General features: G+C 43.9%; 1 protein-coding gene across 1 annotated transcript; it reads left to right on the plus strand.

The window, feature by feature from the left end:
• Nucleotides 1-126: 126 nt before the first annotated feature.
• On the plus strand, nt 127-6,025 carry LOC118356529 (nuclear RNA export factor 3-like). Its single transcript, XM_035725618.1, has 12 exons — nt 127-232; nt 2,024-2,060; nt 2,411-2,479; nt 2,565-2,620; nt 2,760-2,867; nt 2,988-3,046; nt 3,161-3,276; nt 3,369-3,411; nt 4,190-4,262; nt 4,808-4,990; nt 5,440-5,489; nt 5,600-6,025. The coding sequence occupies exons 1-11, from the start codon at nt 174-176 to the stop codon at nt 5,441-5,443; spliced, it is 807 nt and encodes a 268-aa protein (XP_035581511.1). The 5' UTR covers nt 127-173; the 3' UTR covers nt 5,444-5,489; nt 5,600-6,025.
• The last annotated feature ends 11,577 nt before the right edge of the window (nt 6,026-17,602 follow it).

Below are 17,602 nucleotides of genomic sequence, written 5' to 3' on the forward strand. Positions count from 1 at the left end.
GTGCTCACGGGACGGTGACAAGAGTCAGGGAAGTGGATTTGTTGGAGAAGGGAAGGACTGGGGCTGCAGGGTCATCCTGGTCATCTCTCTCTGCTCCACGTGTTTCCTCCCCATAATTATAGGTGAAGTCTGCAGGGGAGTTGGACGAGGGCAAAAGTCTGCAGCCAGAAGAGATGAGTACCGATAGAAGTGCCCTGTGCACCGCCCTCCCTGATAAATCAACCAACATAAGGTCAGTTGTACACTGTGTCACCCCGTGGGACTCTGAACTATGCCTGACGGTGCCTGTTTGGAGGAGGCAGCAGCTCTGTTCCTTTGGGGGGACCAGAGGCCCTATGCTTTCTTCTCTGTGTCCCTCGCCTGTGCTTAGACATCTCCTTCCTTTCCTCTGACCTGCTCACCAGTTTGTCTGGTCTGAGGTCCGTTTGCAGGTTGTCTGCACCCAGCCTTCTCTAGTGTGCCATCCCCAAAGTGTGATCTACGAAACAGGGCTCCCCTTCCCCACTAGGACCAGAGTGACCACCTTGAGCCCGGTGCTGGTGCCCTGGACTGAGAGGGGCCCTCCAGCCCAGGGCCTCATGCTGAGATGGGCCTTTCTGCCTCCCTGCAGAGACAGGGCTTCCCTCCCTTGTTCTGAGAGGGACCCTCTTTTCCTTGAACCAAATGTATCCCCCCTCCAATTCCAGGCTGCCTTGGTGGTTTTCCTGCCGCATGCTGAGGGCCGAGGTCCTGGGGGACTGCCATCATGACATCCGTTCCTCTGACCCCCTGCGGGGAGCCGGGCCCTCCTTGGGAGAAACCAGGATTCCCTGAGTCAGGGGGCCAGAAGTGGGTGACTGCCAGTGAGCAGAGGGCTTCCTGAGACAGGAATGGAAGCCAGAGGGCAGAGGTGCTTGAGAGGACAGGAGGACAGGCCTCTCAGAGGCACTGCCGCCTCCCCTCCCTCCGCACGTCACTTCATCCAGACTGGTCCTTCAGAGGAGCCCTGTGGGTAGCCCGACATGGGTATAATCCCTCAGGCAAGGAACCGACTGGGACAGGCACAGGTGCACTGGGGTCATCAGGAGGGAAGGCGGTGATCATAAGAGGGAACCACAGACCCTCAGCTCCATGCTGACCTGGGGCTTGACCCTCTACTCCCCCTGGGGTAGGTCTCCTGCCCCCGTGGCTGCTTCGTTCCCCATGCCCGGCTCAGACTGAGCTCACACAGGTGACAAAGTTTCAACCGGCGTGCAGTGGGCCCCCAGCCCAACACCTGCATGTTTTCCATTCCTACGTCGGATGCCAGGGCCAGCCAGGGCAGATGAAGGAAAGGAACGCAGGCAGAGAGCCATTTCCCCCTTCTCCTCTCTTCCTCCCTGACCCTCACCACCATGGTAGAGCTTCTTTCCCTTCCTTTTGTTTTGCTTTCTCTCCCTCTTTTGTCTCTACTCCCCTATGTCTCTCTCACCTTTCCCTTCCTACCTTCAACCCCTCTTCTGTCTTCATCCCCCTCGCTCTCCCCCTCTGCCTCCTGGTTCCTGCCTCACTCACCTCCTTGCCCCAGCATCCTGGGCTACCCTGGGGGGTGTCATGGTCCTGCAGCGTGCTGGACCCCTAGTGAGGTAGCAGAGCCCTGGGCTTCCACCCCATTCCCTCTTCTCTCTGGAGCCTTTGGTAGGGACCTGAAGGAAGGAAGGGAGGCAGGAAGGAGAAGGCAGCCCTGGAGCCTGGGCTCCAAATGTTGCTTCTGGTGGCACTGGAGATGGGAGTCAGGACAGTTTAGGTGGGATCCACCCAGGGGTAAAGAGAGGGAGGAGGGGGTGGGTCGAGGAATGGAATCAGAGAGAGGAGGGGGAAGAGAGTGTGTGCTTTCCCTCTAGGCCCAGCCACAAGGGAGGTGCCAAGGGCTCTGGAAGCCTAGGACACTGCAGTGTAGGTGGGACATACTGGCCTGTGTGTCAGGTGTAAGTGTGCTTGCTCTCATGATGAAGGACACCTGCAAAGTTTCACTGACTTTTCTGTTTTGTCTGGATTTCTGCAGCTCCATCCTGGAATTGTTTCCCAAGTTACTATGCCTGGTAGGTGTATTCGTTGATCATTGACTCCTCTGCTGGCACTGATGCTGCCCCAAACCTGCCCTGAAGCCATTTAGGTCTTGCAGAAGTTACAATTTTCATGACCCTTCAACCTCATGGAGGTCCAGATCCATGTGGGAACCCAACAAGGGCTCCAGATCGCCTTCAACCATGTTCTCCAGGGGCATCAGGGACCCCAAGACAAGGACCCCAAATGTAGTCTTGCCCATGTAATTTCCAGGGCCCTTTCGCACCTGGCCTCTGACCCTCACCCTCTCCGGGGCCCATCCTTTCCCTGATTGTTCAGCACCAGCTCCTGGTCCACACTGCCCACTCCCTCTTCCTTTCCCCAGGACAGCCAGGACTCACCTTCACCAACCAGCCTCAGTATTGCAGCCCACAAGAGGTTACCGACCTGCAAGGTGAGGAGGGCGGATCAAGCCGGGCTTTGGGTGGTGCGTGAGGAGGGGTTATCAGCCGTGGTCCTGAGGACTGTTGTGATTCCAGGGAAGCTTCTTTGGATCTGATGCCCTGAAGAGTCTAGTCCTGCAATTCCTGCAGCAGTAAGTACTCCTGGGAATCTGGGGAAGGGGTTGGCTGGGATGGGTGAGGCCACCCAAGCTCAGGACTGCCGACTGGGTCTTGAAATCTCATTTGGGATCCACACCACAGAGACAGACGGTCCTCATTGCCCTCCCACAGGTACTACTCGATCTACGACTCTGGAGACCGTCAGGGTCTCCTCGGTGCCTACCACGATGAGGCCTGCTTCTCCCTGGCCATTCCCTTCAACCCCGAGGAGTCAGCCCCGTGAGTAGCAAAGCTCCAACTCTGCTCCTGGGCCCTGTGGCTCCCCAGTGGATACAGGGCAGCTCCTGGAAACACCCACACCGGCCAGACCACCACCTCCTGTTCCTCTTTCTCTCCTAGAAGCAGCCTGTGCAAATACTTCAAGGAAAGCAGGAATATGAAGAAGCTCAAGGACCCCTGTGCGTGTGTGATGGGGAAGACTGGGCAGGGAAAGGGGTGTGAAGTGATCATTATAGGGCCTAGGGTGTGGCAAACCCTGACCTTTGCTTGTTTCTCCTCCCCCACCCCCATAGTCCTGCGTGTTCAGCTGCTGAAGCATACAAAATGTGACATCATGTGCTCCCTCTGTGTGCTGCCTCAAACTCAGCATGACCTCAGCTCCTTCATGGTGGACATGTGGTTCCAGACGGTGAGCACCAGCTTCCTCCCTCGGGCAGCCGCAGAAAGCCACGGGTGGGTAGGAAGTTTAGGTGACTTAGTACCTGGGCTCTTCCCTTTCAGGAGACGATGCTCTGCTTCTCTGTCAACGGGGTGTTCAAGGAAGGTGCGTGTGTGTAGAACCTCCTCCCCAGATGCTCCTCTGCTCTCTCCCTGCTGGCTGGGCTCCCTCACAGAACTCTCCCAGCTTCCCTGGTGCCTTCCTTTCTCTTCCTATTCCCGTTGTGTTCTCCCATTTCCACGCTGCCCTCAAAGCATCCTGGTCTGAACTAGGTCTATGCCGGTCTGCCCCACACAGCTTGGGCATTAGGGACACAGTCTGTGGAGTTGGACAGCTCTCACCCTAGATCTTTACTCTGTGACCTTGGGCTCTTAACCTGTAAGTTTCTTCATTTGCTAATGGACCTAATGATGTCCATCTCTTGAGCAGCTGTGAAAAATGCATGAAATGCATTTCTTTTTTTTTTTTTTTTTTTGAAGATTTTATTTATTTGACAGAGAGAGACACAGCAAGAGAGGGAACACAAGCAGGGGGAGTGGGAGAGGGAGAAGCAGGCTTCCCATGGAGCAGGGAGCCCGATACGGGGCTCGATCCCAGGACCCTGGGATCATGACCTGAGCCGAAGGCAGACGCTTAACGACTGAGCCACCCAGGTGCCCCTCAAATGCACTTCTGAAGTGGTTTCCACTGGTCCCAGCACATGGTAGTGTTCCTGTCACTGGGAACAGATTGCCTTCCCCATTCGGAACACCCTGACTCCCCACAGAAAAACTGTCCCCTTCACACGAATATCAAGTCAGACCCTGACTGGGGAATGCTGTGTGAGTATGTAAAGCATGTGGAATGCTAAAGGGGTATTGTTGTTTGTTGCTCGTTGTTGAAGTGGAAGGCATGTCTCAGGATTCTGTTCGTGCCTTCACCCGGACATTCATCGCTACCCCTGTCAGCAGTTACAGGTGAGTGCTTTGTTGTGGGTGGAACACCCAGTTCAGTATGAGTTCAGGGGTATGGGAATGGGGAGCTACAGGCTTCGGGGTGTTCTCAATATTGTGAAAAGCCAACAGGTACAACCAAGGAATCATGTCTCCTAGTGATTAACAGCATCGGCTCTGGAATCAGATTATGGGTTCTTTCCCTGATCCCAACACTCACTAGTTTTGTGAACTTTGTCAAGTCACATGATCTCTTTGTGACCCAGTGACTTCCTCTGAAAATGGAGATTAGACTGTCCACTCCTCGGCAGTGTAAATATGGGTGTAAAATTGTCTGTGGTTTGGGGATAAACCTATAAATGTAGTGAAATTGGTTAGACAGTCTCTCCAAAGGTTGGCTCTGTGAAGGGTGAAGGAAAAGTAGAGATACCAGCCAAGGAACCTGGGTGGCAGGCACAGTAAGAGTATGGAAAGAACCTGGTTGCTGAGTGGCAGTGGAAGCAGGATCGTTGTTGGGGTGTGGGGTTGTCTATCTGTCCAGTTAATAAGGTCCCATTTTTTTCCTTCAGTCTATGCATCGTGAATGATGATCTGTTTGTGAAGGACGCCAACCCCAAGGAGACCCAGAGCACATTCTCTATCCCAGTGCCCACACCCTCCTGCAGCTCCTGGCCCACCCTTTGCCAGAAGCAGCAGGAAATGGGGCAGACTTTCTCCACCCAGTCTGGGATGAATTTCCAGTGGTCTCAGAAGTGAGTGCTGGGGGTGCATGGGGATAGGAGGGAGCTGGGAGTAACCAAGATTGAATTATGTCAACTTGCAGGTAATTTGTTTTGCTCATTTAGTTCACTCATTATCAACCCTGAACATTATCCTTTCATTACTTAAAGCTAAGCAGTTTGTTTATTTGTTTATTTATTTATTTATTTACTTACTTACTTACTTATTTTTAGCTAGCCTGTTTTTTAAAACAGTTGTTCATTGCTTTCCTAAATCCATGGACCTGCACCTTTATTGACAGACATTTTGGTTTCAGGAATTTTTCCCAGTACACACTGTGCCACAGGGCTCATTCCACTGCCTAAGTTGTGATAAATGTAGTGGCGTGTTTCTTTTGCATGGATTGGGAAATGGTACTGTGCAATCAGATTGTCTCCAGCTTTAGTTTTAATGGATGTCAGCTGTGCTTTCTCCACACTAGGTAACTTCATGACAGCCAGTGGGACTATATTGGTTCTCACATGGCCCAAGGTGAGGTTCAGGAATTCAGGCCAAATGAGCCGAAACTGGGTGGCCTGGGGAGGAGACTCAGGGCTCCTGGCTCTGCTGATCTCCCAACTCCCTCTCTTCACTTCCTCCAGGCCAAGCACATGATCCCAGAGGAGACCCTCACTCAGACTCATCCAGGATCCCGAGAACACAACCCTGACAAGAAACTGTTTTTGTAGTCATCTTCATCATCTTTGCTGTCTATTTTCTCTAGCCTGAGTTAATCTCTGACTGAGCGGGAGGTTTGCTGGGAGCTGGGAAGCCAACGTTTAACTGACACTAATCTGCTCAAGGACCAACTGCGTATTTTCTCACCCGGGATCCCCGATTCTCTTCTTAATAAATAGTGGCATTGTGTGTTATGTTGTATCTCTGCAAAATCCATTCAAGGCCTGTATTTTGATCACTGGTCTACAGAGAAAGAAAAGGAGATCCAAAGAGGGTCAGTGACTCTTGGAGAACAGTAGGGTAGAGACTCAAATACTAGACCTCTCTTTAAAGCCCAGGCTCTGTGTGTGCCCCATGGCTGTGTGGCTACCAGGGTGGGGGATGTTCTCTTATTCTGTTATACCTGGGGATAGTGTTCTGTGCCCCTAGTGTATTAGTCAAATATTTTAAGGCAGAGAACAGTATTCTTTCTTAGCCATACAAATCTATTCAAATTTAAAAGCAATCCATTTAGGGGAAAACAGCATTAAAGAGCACAAGAGAACTTGGGAAGAATAAATTGCCATCATATATAACTTATATTGTATTAATATCCTTGACATATAAAGGAATCACTAGAAAGAGGGAAACAGGTATCAATCAAGAATTGTTATTAAAATCAATAGGAATACCCAAGATATGCATGAAATCTATCCAACCATAATAACCTACAAAAACACAACTGCAAATATTTAGACACGGTACTAAATGAGAAAGTAAAGCTGACCTGGAGGCTGGTATTCTCTGTCCCCAGTGTTCTAGTCAGATATTTTTATACATAGAATAGTATTACCTTCTTAGCCATATACATCTATTGAAAAGCAACGTGTTTGAAGAAAAGCAGCATTAAAAAGCACATGAAAATCTTGGGATAAAAAATTGTCCTCATGTATACCTGATATAAATATCCTTGATATATTAAAAAAAATCAGTAGATCAGATACTGAGATCAACCTAAAATTCTTATTAAAAGTAAATAGTAATGCACCCAAAGTCTATGAAAGTCTATCCAAACATAATAATAATAAAAACACATTTGCAAACTTTGAGATAAGATACTAATATATAGGGGCGCCTGGGTGGCTCAGTTGGTTAAGCGACTGCCTTCAGCTCAGGTCATGATCCTGGAGTCCCGGGATCGAGTCCCGCATCAGGCTCCCTGCTCAGCAGGGAGTCTGTTTCTCCCTCTGACCCTCTTCCCTCTCGTGCTCTCTATCTCTCATTCTCTCTCTCTCAAATAAATAAATAAAATCTTAAAAAAAAGATACTAATATATATATAGTGTGTGTGTGTGTGTGTTTGTGTGTGTGTGTGCACGCACGTGCGTGTGTATCTGTCTGTATTGATACACTGTATAGGATGTGTAGAAAACTTACTAATTATAAAAGTACATTGTGTCAGGTAAAAATATTTGGAAAAGACATAACCTCTTAGAAGCAGGATTTTTTTTTTCTATAGGTCAGAGAACCACCCCCCCCGGTGTGTAAGGTACCTATTGGGGTCTGGAGGAGATGGAGAATTATTGATATGAGGAAGGCCCCTCAGAGTCAGTTCTGGAAGGCGTTCACAGGTGGACCCTCCCTTGAGGCCTAGGAGCATAGTGGAAGGAGGGGGTTCAAATGTAGGGGCAGACCTTGTATGCCTTCATGAGCAGATAAGTAAACAGCCCTTCAGACCTATGCCTCCTGGGCAGCCTCTAGGTTGCTACCATCTATGGTTGAGAACTAGGAATGCTCCCCTAATTACTTCCATGTCTATTGCAATCCTTATTCTCCATCCTGTTTATAAAACACATAACTACTCAATCAAAATCGGGCAGGTCTGAGGCCACAGGAAATTACTCAGAATAGGAAAGGCAAAAGCAATCCCAAGGTTCCCAGCCTGGTATCTGCTGGGACACCTGCCACCTGCTAGGACACCTGCTGGATGGGAACCTGCCATCCTAGCTCTGATGTTTTTTGCCTTACAAGGGTCCTGCTCAGATGTTTATCTTCTATGCACCCAATGAAGCTTTGGGTTAAGGATCAAGATCATAACCCATTTCCTTTTGTTTCATGTGCTTTTGTGACCCTAGTTTGTTAACTTTTTTGTCATCCATTCTCTCTGTATCAGCAGAAAGACTGCCCTCCTATGTCATCACTGGGTGTTCTGTAAGCCAAAGCTTAATTTTATATGTAATGGGGACTTATGAAGATTTCTGAATGGGTGTAGTGACAAAATCATCTTCCTTTTGAATGCCAGTGACAAATATATATTAACAATATAAATATTATAAATATGTATATGTATACATATATATTTCCATACCTAATCTTACCAATTAATAACGATCCTTTTTTTAAAAAATTACTAAAACAGAAATTTCTGTAGTAATTTTAACAACGAGGGTGTTATGCTCAAATTTTTTGAAAACACACCTGCTTTTGAAAATGCAAATTTGTTCCAGTTCTATTGAGTTTATCTGAGAGAAACACTAGATAAAAGAGGATAATTAGACCCAACTGAACCAAGCCACAAACCTCAAATATCTACCAGCTCCCTCAGTTCACAGTGTTATCAGCCACACCCATCCACATTTGATGTTAGCATTTTCTGTGTGATTCAGTTAGCTTTCTTTCCACCATTTGATATCTTTACTATGTATGCTCTGATCAATGAACATGGTATGTCTCATCATGTATTTAGATTTCATCATTATTTTGTAGTTTTCAGCATACAAGTCCTATAAAGGTTTCTTAAAATTACACCTAAATATTTTTGAGTGATTGCAAATGACATGGAGCTTTTAGGTTCAAATTAGAATGTCTATGTGTTCATTGCTACTTTATAGACATGCAATTGGTTTTTCCATTTATCTTGTATCCTATTACCTTGTTAAACTCACTTACTAGTTTGAAGAAGTGTCTGTGTGTGTGTGCGTGTGTGTGTGTGTGTGTGTGTGTGTGTGTGTGTGTTTTCCTTGGGATTTTCTACATAGACAATTATGTCATCTACAAATAAGGAGATCTTTTTTTCTTCCTCTCAAATCTGTATGTCTTTTAGTTCCACTTTTTAAATTTTCTTTCTTTCTTTCTTTCTTTCTCTCTCTCTTTCTTTCTTTCTTTCCTTTTCTTTTTCTTTCTTCTTTCTTTCCTTTTCTTTCTTTCTCTTCCTTCCTTCCTTCCTTTCTTTCTTTCTTCCTTTCTTTCTTTCTTTCTTTCTTCTTTCTTTCTTTCTTTCTTCTATATTTCTTTCTTTCTTTCTTCTTTATTTATTATTTCTATCTTTCTTTCTTTATTTCTTTCTTTCTTTCTTTCTTTCTTTCTTTCTTTCTTTCTTTCTTTCTTTCTTCTTCTTTCTTTCTTTCTATCTTTCTTTCTTTCCCTCTCTTTTGCCCATTGCCCCTGCTGGAACTTCCACACCATGTTCAATAGAAGTAGTGAGAGTGTACAATTTTCAATTTTTCCAGATATTATTAGGTAGGAAACCATTCAGTCTAGCATCATTAAATATAATCTTGCTGTAGATTTTTTTGTAGATGCTCTTTATTAAGTTGAAGAAGTTTGCCTTTATTTCACAAAGAGAAAATCAGTTAGAGCTAATAAGTGAATTTGGCAATGTTGCAGACTACAATATCAAAATTTTAAAAAATGTATTTCTATGCATCATCACAGAACAATCTGAAAATGAAATTAAGAAGATAAATTCAAATACAGTAGCATCAAAGAGAATAAAACACACGAATAAATTTAACTGGGAAAACGCAAAACTTACATTCTGAAAACCACAAAGCATCATTGAAAAAAATCAAGACCTACTTAAATGGAAAGATGGAGGAGGAGGCAAGATGGTGGAAGAATAGGGGACCTCCTTTCATGTGGTCCCTTGAATTTAGCTAGATAACTATCAAATCATTCTGAACACCCACGAATTCAACCTGAGATGTAAGAAAAAAAAATCTGGAACTCTACAAGTAGAAAAGCGACCACTTTCTGCAAGGTAGCAGGTGCAGAGGAGTGAATCTGAGGGGATATATCAGAAGATAAACAGTGGGGGGAGGGAGCCTCAGTAAGCTGGCTACCAGAAAGCGATATAGCCCAAGAGGGCAAAATCAGAACCCTTAGATGTCTGCTCCAGTGAGAGACATCCCTGACTGAAAGGAGCTCGGGTGGTGAAAGGGGGCAAATTTCTAGATGGGACTGTGTGGTCTCAGGATCCCTGGAGTCACAGAAATAACCGGGGTGCCTGAGCCAGTAGAGTTCCCAAGCATTGGAGCAGGGAAAATGGTTAGGGTCAGTGAGCCCAGGAGGGGGCTCTCAGCTCGGTTTGCCATAAACTGAGAGCAGAGGCTCGATGGGGTGACTGCTCTCCGTGTGGGGACCGTGCAAATGACAGGAACTCAGAGCGCCTTCGCCTTCCCATGGGAGTGGCAGAGTGGGTGCGTGCAGACTCCGGGGACAGCTCTCAGTGCCTGAACCCTGCAATAAGCAGGAATGCGGCGGCCCTCTGCCTCCCTCCCAGGGGCTGAGTGGGTGCATGCATGGCAAGGCAACAGCTCTCAGGGTGAGAACCCTGTAAAGGACAGTAGTGGACAACCCTCTGCTCACCCCCTGGAGGGACAGAGCAGGTGTGCACAGGATTCGGAGTCCGCTCTCTGTGCCAGGGCCCTACAATGTGCAGGACCCTCCTCCTTTCCCCCAGGAGGATCAGTGTGGATGCACACTGTAGGAGTCTGCAGAGATTGGCACACACAAAAGTGAAGACCATTTATCCCTGCAGGTTTACCGAAGAGAGGGGATAGGGATCTTTCGGCTCTGGGGCTGGAGATCAGGCGCGGCCATTTTTATTTTGATCCTCTAAAGAAGCCCGGAGAGCCTTCCAAGAGCGAAAGCCACACAGAGGACCAGCTTACACTGAGCCTGGCCCCCTGGCAAGGGGCGGAGCAACTCCACCCAAGCAAAGACACCTGAGAAGCAGCCTGCCAGGCTCCTCCCCCAGAAGACCAACTGGAAGAATAGGTGCACAGCAAATTTATGGACCACGCAAGACTGTAAAACTCCAGTGCTGGGGGAAAATAGTGTAAACCCCTAGTCAGACTCATGGAAAAGAAAATAGAAAGGACCCAAAATTAATAAAATCATGAATGAAAGGGGAGAGAGATCATGACCAACACCAAGGAAGTACAAACAATTTTAAGAACATATTATGAACAACTATATGCCAAGAAATTAGGCAATCTGGAAGAAATGGATGCATTCCTAGAGACCTATAAACTTACCAAAACGGAAACAGGAAGGAACAGAAGATCTTAACAGACCCATAACCAGCAAGTAAATTGAAGCATTAATCAAAAACCTCCCAAAAAACAAGAGTCCAGGGCCAGATGGCTTCCCAGGGGGAATTCTAACAAACATTTAAAGAAGAAATAATACCTATTCTACTGAAGCTGTTTCAAAAAATAGGAATGGAAGGGAAAACTTCCAAACTCGCTCTATGAGGCCAGCATTATCTTGTTCCCAAAACCAGACAAAGGCCCCACCAAAAAGGAGAATTACAGACCAATATCCCTGATGAACATGGATGCCAAAATACTCACCAAGATACTAGCCAATAGGATCCAACAGTACATTAAAAGGATTAGTCACCAGGACCAAGTGGGATTTATTCCTGGAATGCAAGGGTGGTTCAACATCCACAAATCAATCAACGTGATACATCACATTAATAAACGAAAGGACAAGAATCGTATGATCCTCTCAACAGATGCAGAAAAAGCATTTGACAAAATACAACATCCTTTCTTGATTAAAACTCTCCACAGTGTAGGGATAGAGGGAACATGCCTCAATATCATAAAAACCATCAAGAAAAAGCCCACAGTGAATATCATTCTCAATGGGGAAAAACCGAGAGCTTTTCCCCTAAGGTCAAGAACACGACAAGGATGCCCACTCTCACCACTGTTGTTGAACATAGTACTAGAAGTCCTAGCCTCAGCAATCAAACAACAAAAGGAAATAAAAGGCATTCAAATTGGCAAAGAAGAAGTCAAACTCTCACTCTTCACAGACGATATGATACTTAATGTGGAAAATCCAAAAGTCTCTACCCCAAAATTGCTAGAACTCAAACAGCAATTCAGCAAGGTGGCAAGATACGAAATCAATGCACAGATCTGCTGCATTTCTATACACTAACAATGTGACTGAAGAAAGAGAAATTAAGGAATTGACGCCATTTACAATTGCACCAAAAGCCATAAAATACCTAGGAATAAACCTAACCAGAGAGATAAAAGATCTGTACTCTAAAAACTACAGAACACTTATGAAAGAAATTGAGGAAGAAACAAAGAGATGGAAAAATATTCCATGCTCTTGGAATGGAAGAATAAATATTTTAAAAATGTCTATGCTACCCAGAGCAATCTACACATTCAATGCAATCCCTATCAAAATACCATCGAAATTTTTCCCAGAGCTGGAACAAATAATCCTAAAATTTGTATGGAACCAGAAAAGACCCCAAATAGTCAGAGGGATGTTGAAAAAGAAAGGCAATGCTGGCAGCATCACAATTCCTGACTTGAAAGTATATTACAAAGTCGTGATCGTCAAGACAGCATAGTACTGGCACAAAAACAGACACATAGACCAATGGAACAAAAAAGAGAATCCAGAAATGGACCCTCAACTCTATGGCCAACTAATCTTTGACAAAGCAAGAAAGACTATCCAATGGAAAAGAACAGTCTCTTGGATAAGTGGTGCTGGGAAAATTGGACAGCCACATCAGAAGAATGAAACTGGACCATTCTTTTACGCCATACACAAAGATAAACTCAAAATGGATGAAAGACCTAAATGTGAGACAGGAATCCATCAAAATCCTAGAGGAGAAACACAGGCAGCAACCTCTTCAACCTGGGCCGCAGCAACTTCTTGCTAGACACGTCTCCAAAGGCAAAGGAAGCAAAAGCAAAACCGAACTACTGGGACTTCATCAAGATAAAAAGGTTCTGCACAGCAAAGGAAGCAGTCAATAAAACTAAAAGGCAACCTATGGAATGCGAGAAGATATTTGCAAATGCCATGTCAGATAAAGGGCTAGTATCCAGAATCTATAAAGAACTTATCAAACTCAGCACCCCAAAAATCAAATAATCCAGTCAAGAAATGGACAGAAGACATGAACAAACAATTTCTCCAAAGAACACATACAAATGGCTAAGACACATGAAAAAATGCTCAACGTTACTTGGCATCAGGGAAATACAAATCAAAACCACAATGACATTCCACCTCACACCAGTCAGAATGGCTAAAAATAACAAGACAGGAAAAAAAGAATGTTGGCGAGAATGTGGAGAAAGGGGAACCCTCTTACACTATTTACTGGTGGGAATGCAAGCTGATACAGCCACTCTGGAAAACAGTATGGAGTTTCCTCAAAAAGTTAAAAATAGAGCTACCTTATGACCCAGCAATTGCACTACTAGGTATTCAGCCCAAAGATACAGATGTGGTGAAATGAAGGGGTACCTGCACCCCAGTGTTCATAGCAGCAATGTCCATGATAGCCAAACTATGGAAGGAGCCGAGATGTCCTTCAATAGATGAATGGATAAAGAAGATGTTTTATACACACACACACACACACACACACACACACACACACACACACACACACACATACATCTCACTCCTTCTTAATCCACTCATTTATCCATGGACACTGGGGCTGCTTCCATAGTCTGGCTACTGTAAATAATGCTGCAGTAAAAACAGGAGTGCATGTATCCCTTTGAATTAGTGTTTTTGTATTCTTTGTGTAAATACCCAGTAGTGCGGTTGCTGAATCATAGAGTAGTTCTATTTTTAACTTTCTGAGGAACCTCCATATTGTGTTTTACCGTGGCTGCACCAGTTTGCATCCCCACCAGCAGTGCAGGAGGGTTCCTTTTTCTCCACATCCTCACCAACACTTGTCATTTCTTGTGCTTTTTATTTTAACCATTCCGACAGGTTTCAGGTGATATCTCATTGTGGTTTTGATTTGCATTTCCCTGATGATAAGTGGTGATGAGCATCTTCTCATGTGTCTGTTAGCCATCTGGATGTCTTCTTTGGAGAAATGTCTGTTCATGTCTTCTGCCCATTTTTAATTGGATTATTTGGGGCTTTTTGGTGTTGAGTTGTATAAGTTCTTTATATATTTTGGATACCAAGCTTTGATCAGATATGTCATTTGCAAATATCTTCTTCCATTCAGTAGGCTGTTTTTTAGTTTTGTTGGTTGTTTCCTATGCTGTTCAGAAGCTTTTTATTTTGATGTAGTCCCAATAGTCAATTTTGCTTTTGTTTCCCTTGCCTCAGGAGACCTATCTAAGAAAGATGCTGTTATGGCCAATGTCAGAGAAATTATTACCTGTGCTCTCTTCTAGAAGTTTTATGGTTTCCAGTCTCACATTTAAATCCTTAATCCATTTTGAGTTTATTTTTGTGTATGGTGTAGGAAAGGGGTCCAGTTTTCCCAACACCATTTGTTGAAGAGACTGTCTTCTTCCCACTGGGTATTTTTTCTTCCTTTGTCAAAGATTAATTGACCATATAATGGTGGGTTTAGTTTTGGACTTTCTATTGTGTTCTATTGATCTATGCATCTATATTTGTGCTGGTACCATACTCTTTTGATTACTGCAGCTTATTAATATAACTTGAAGTCTGGAATTGTGATAGCCCCAGTTTTTTTTTTCTTTTTCAAGATTGCTTTTGCTATTCAGGGTCTTTTGTGATTTCATACAAATTCTAGGATTGTTTGTTCGATTTCTGTAAAAAATGCTGTTTGTATTTTGATAAGGATTACACTAAATGTGGATCGCTTTGGGTAGTATAGACATTTTAACAATATTTGTTCTTCCAATCCATGAGCATGGAATGCCTTTCCATTTGTTTGTGTTGTCTTCAATTTCTTTCATCAGTGTCTTATAGATTGCAGAGTATAGGTCTTCCACCTTTTCGGTTAAGTTTATTCCTATGCATTTTATTCTTTTTGGTGCAGTTGTAAATGGGATTGTTTTCTTAATTTCTCTTTCTGCTGCTTCATTATTAGTGTATAGAAATACAACAGATTTCTGTATGTTGATTTTGTATCCTGTGAATTTACTTAATTCATTTATCAGTTTTAGTAGTTTTTCAGTGGACTCGGTAAGGTTTTCTATATACAGTATCATGTTATCTGCAAAGAGTGGAAGTTTGATTACTTCCTTGCTGTTTCAGATGCCTTGTTGATGTTGTTGTTGTTGTTGTTGTTGTTGTTGTTGTTGTCTGATTTTTGTGGCTAGGACTTCCAGAACTATGTTGAATAACAGCAGTAAGAGTGGACATCCTTGTCTTATTCCTGACCTTAGGGGAAAAGCTCTCAGTTTTTGCCCATTGAGGATGATATTAGCTGTAGGTTTTTCATATGAGGCCTTTATTGTGTTCAGGTAGGTTCCCTCTAACAGTAGGTTGTCTTTTAGTTTTGTTGATTCTTTCCTTTGCTGTGCAGAAGCTTTTTATTTTGATGCAGTTCCAAGAGTTTATTTTTGCTTTTGTTTCCCTGCCTTAGGAGACATATCTTGAAGAATGTTGCTATGGCTGATGTCAGAGAAATTACTGCCTGTACTGTTGTGGAATTCTTAAGCCTTTATTTCTTCTCTGGTTCTTACAACTCCCCAGGCTGGTTGCCAAAATTCTCTTTTGTTTTCCATAAGGTGGCACTATAGTTCAAGTTTGTGTTTCCTCCTCTGCCCAGAGATCCTGGTCTGCTTTTTGGAAGCATTCTGTTTATTGGAGCTTTCTCTTACCACTGCACTGGGGAGTGTGCACTGGGAGCCTGGCCAACAGTAGGGGAGGTGTGGGTTTAGCCCTCAGAGTGTTGGGAGTGCCTGCAGCCCCACTGTGGGGGATCCTTTAGTGAAGTTCTCCCAAGGGCTTGTGGGCCAACTTCCTGCTAAAGTCCTGTGCGTAGTCAGCAAGTATGATGTCCCTTTAATGCCCCTTGATATTCTTATCTGCCTCTTTCCCAGTATCTTCTGCTCCTGCCCTCACTCAAGTCGTGGAAGTCCTGCCTTAGTACTCTGGTGCTGCTGGAGAGCAATGAGTTTGTCCAGCAGCATCCAAGAAAGCTGAGGTAGCCAAGCACTCATTCACTTTCTCCTTTTACTGCGTGAGAGCTCACTGCCAGCTAGTTCAGCGTCGTGCTGTTTTGCCTTGGATGGGCAGCACTGGCAAAGTTCCTCTTACCCTCTTCAGTGCATCCAGACTCATATTTTTTTGTTGTTGTTCCAACAGAGAGGTGGACTCTCTACTCAGGTACATGTATTTGTGGATGGATTTCTAATTAGTTGTCAAAAAGGGGGGACCCAAAGGAAGGACATCTTATGCTGCCATCATGCTGATGTTTGGTTCTACAAGTATTCATTCTTTGAAAGTCCTGAAAACACATCTTTTGAAGTTACACTATAATTTATTGAATCAATCCCTAGTAGATATACTTTAATTTTTTCAAACCCTGTTTATTATCGATATTGCACCAATAACACCATATGCATATAGTCTTCCATAAAACATGTGCCAATATATACTCCCACTTACACTGAATATATCACAATATTTGACGTATCACGCTCTGATGAACACAAGACATAATCATTTCTAAATACCTAAACATACAGAAATGTAGATAGAAATACATAAGAGACACAAATGTACTCATCAACCGATTTATAACATATTGGCATTTTATCATGTGTGATCTAGATTTTTTATTAAATATTATGAATATGCCTCAATCCCTCTCACTTTTCTTTCATTCCATTCTCTCCCCAGAGGCAACTGCGCTTTAAGCCTTATATGCCCTTATGTATGTGTCTATACTTTTATAGATATTTTTATGGCCATAAGTAATATACAACATTACTTTTAGAGACTTAAGAACGGTTGAGAATGGTCCTATAAGAAATGTTTGCTTTTGAAACACACTTTTCTTACGTGATATTATGCCTTGTTTTTCATACATATTGATATATGGAGTTATAGGCCTTTTATTTTATTTTTTATTAAAGGGAAACATTATAAAAATATAATCCTATACACTATATGTTTTAAAAAAAGAAGATATTAGGAATGGGAAAATGAGGGGGGAATCATAGGGGGAGAGTAACCATGGGAGACTATGGACTCTGAGAAACAAATTGAGGGTTTTAGAGGGGAGGGGAGTGGGGGGATGGGTTAGCCTGGTGATGTGTATTAAAAAGGGCATGTATGGAATGGAGCACTGGGTGTTATATGCAAACAATGAATTATGGAAAACTACCTCAAAAACTAATGATGTAATGTATGGTTATTAACATAACACAATAAAACAAAATGTAAAAAAACTTAAAAAAAACATAATCCTAAATTGTGATAGAGAACAAGGTTTTGTGAGAGAGAGCATGAAGGTTTGGGCCAAGGAATGGGAGAGGGACTCTCAGAAGCCATGATATTAAGTTGAGTCCTAAAGGGTAAATAAAAGTTAGCCAGGGGGAAATGGTTAGCCTTCCAGAAGGAGAATCAGCATGTGCATAAGCTCTAGAGCAGGAAAGTCCTTGGCCCATTTAGAACCAAAGGAGGCCAGTGTGGCTAGAGCTTATCCATAGAGGGGGAGAGTAGCCTTGCTGAGTGGGAGAAGTGGCCAGGAAGAAGGTGTTGGAGAGCCTGAAGGCCATGGTAAAGACTTGTTTTGTTTTAAGTATTTAAATGCAATGGAGGCATTTAAGGATATAATTGAGGGGAAGAGCATGTTCTAATTCTCCTTTAAAATACTACTTGGTATTAAGGAGAGCATATGTTTGGATGAGCACTGGTCGTTATAGGGTGTTATAC

This window comes from Zalophus californianus, chromosome X (assembly GCF_009762305.2).
Source record: "Zalophus californianus isolate mZalCal1 chromosome X, mZalCal1.pri.v2, whole genome shotgun sequence".
NCBI lineage: Eukaryota > Metazoa > Chordata > Mammalia > Carnivora > Otariidae > Zalophus > Zalophus californianus.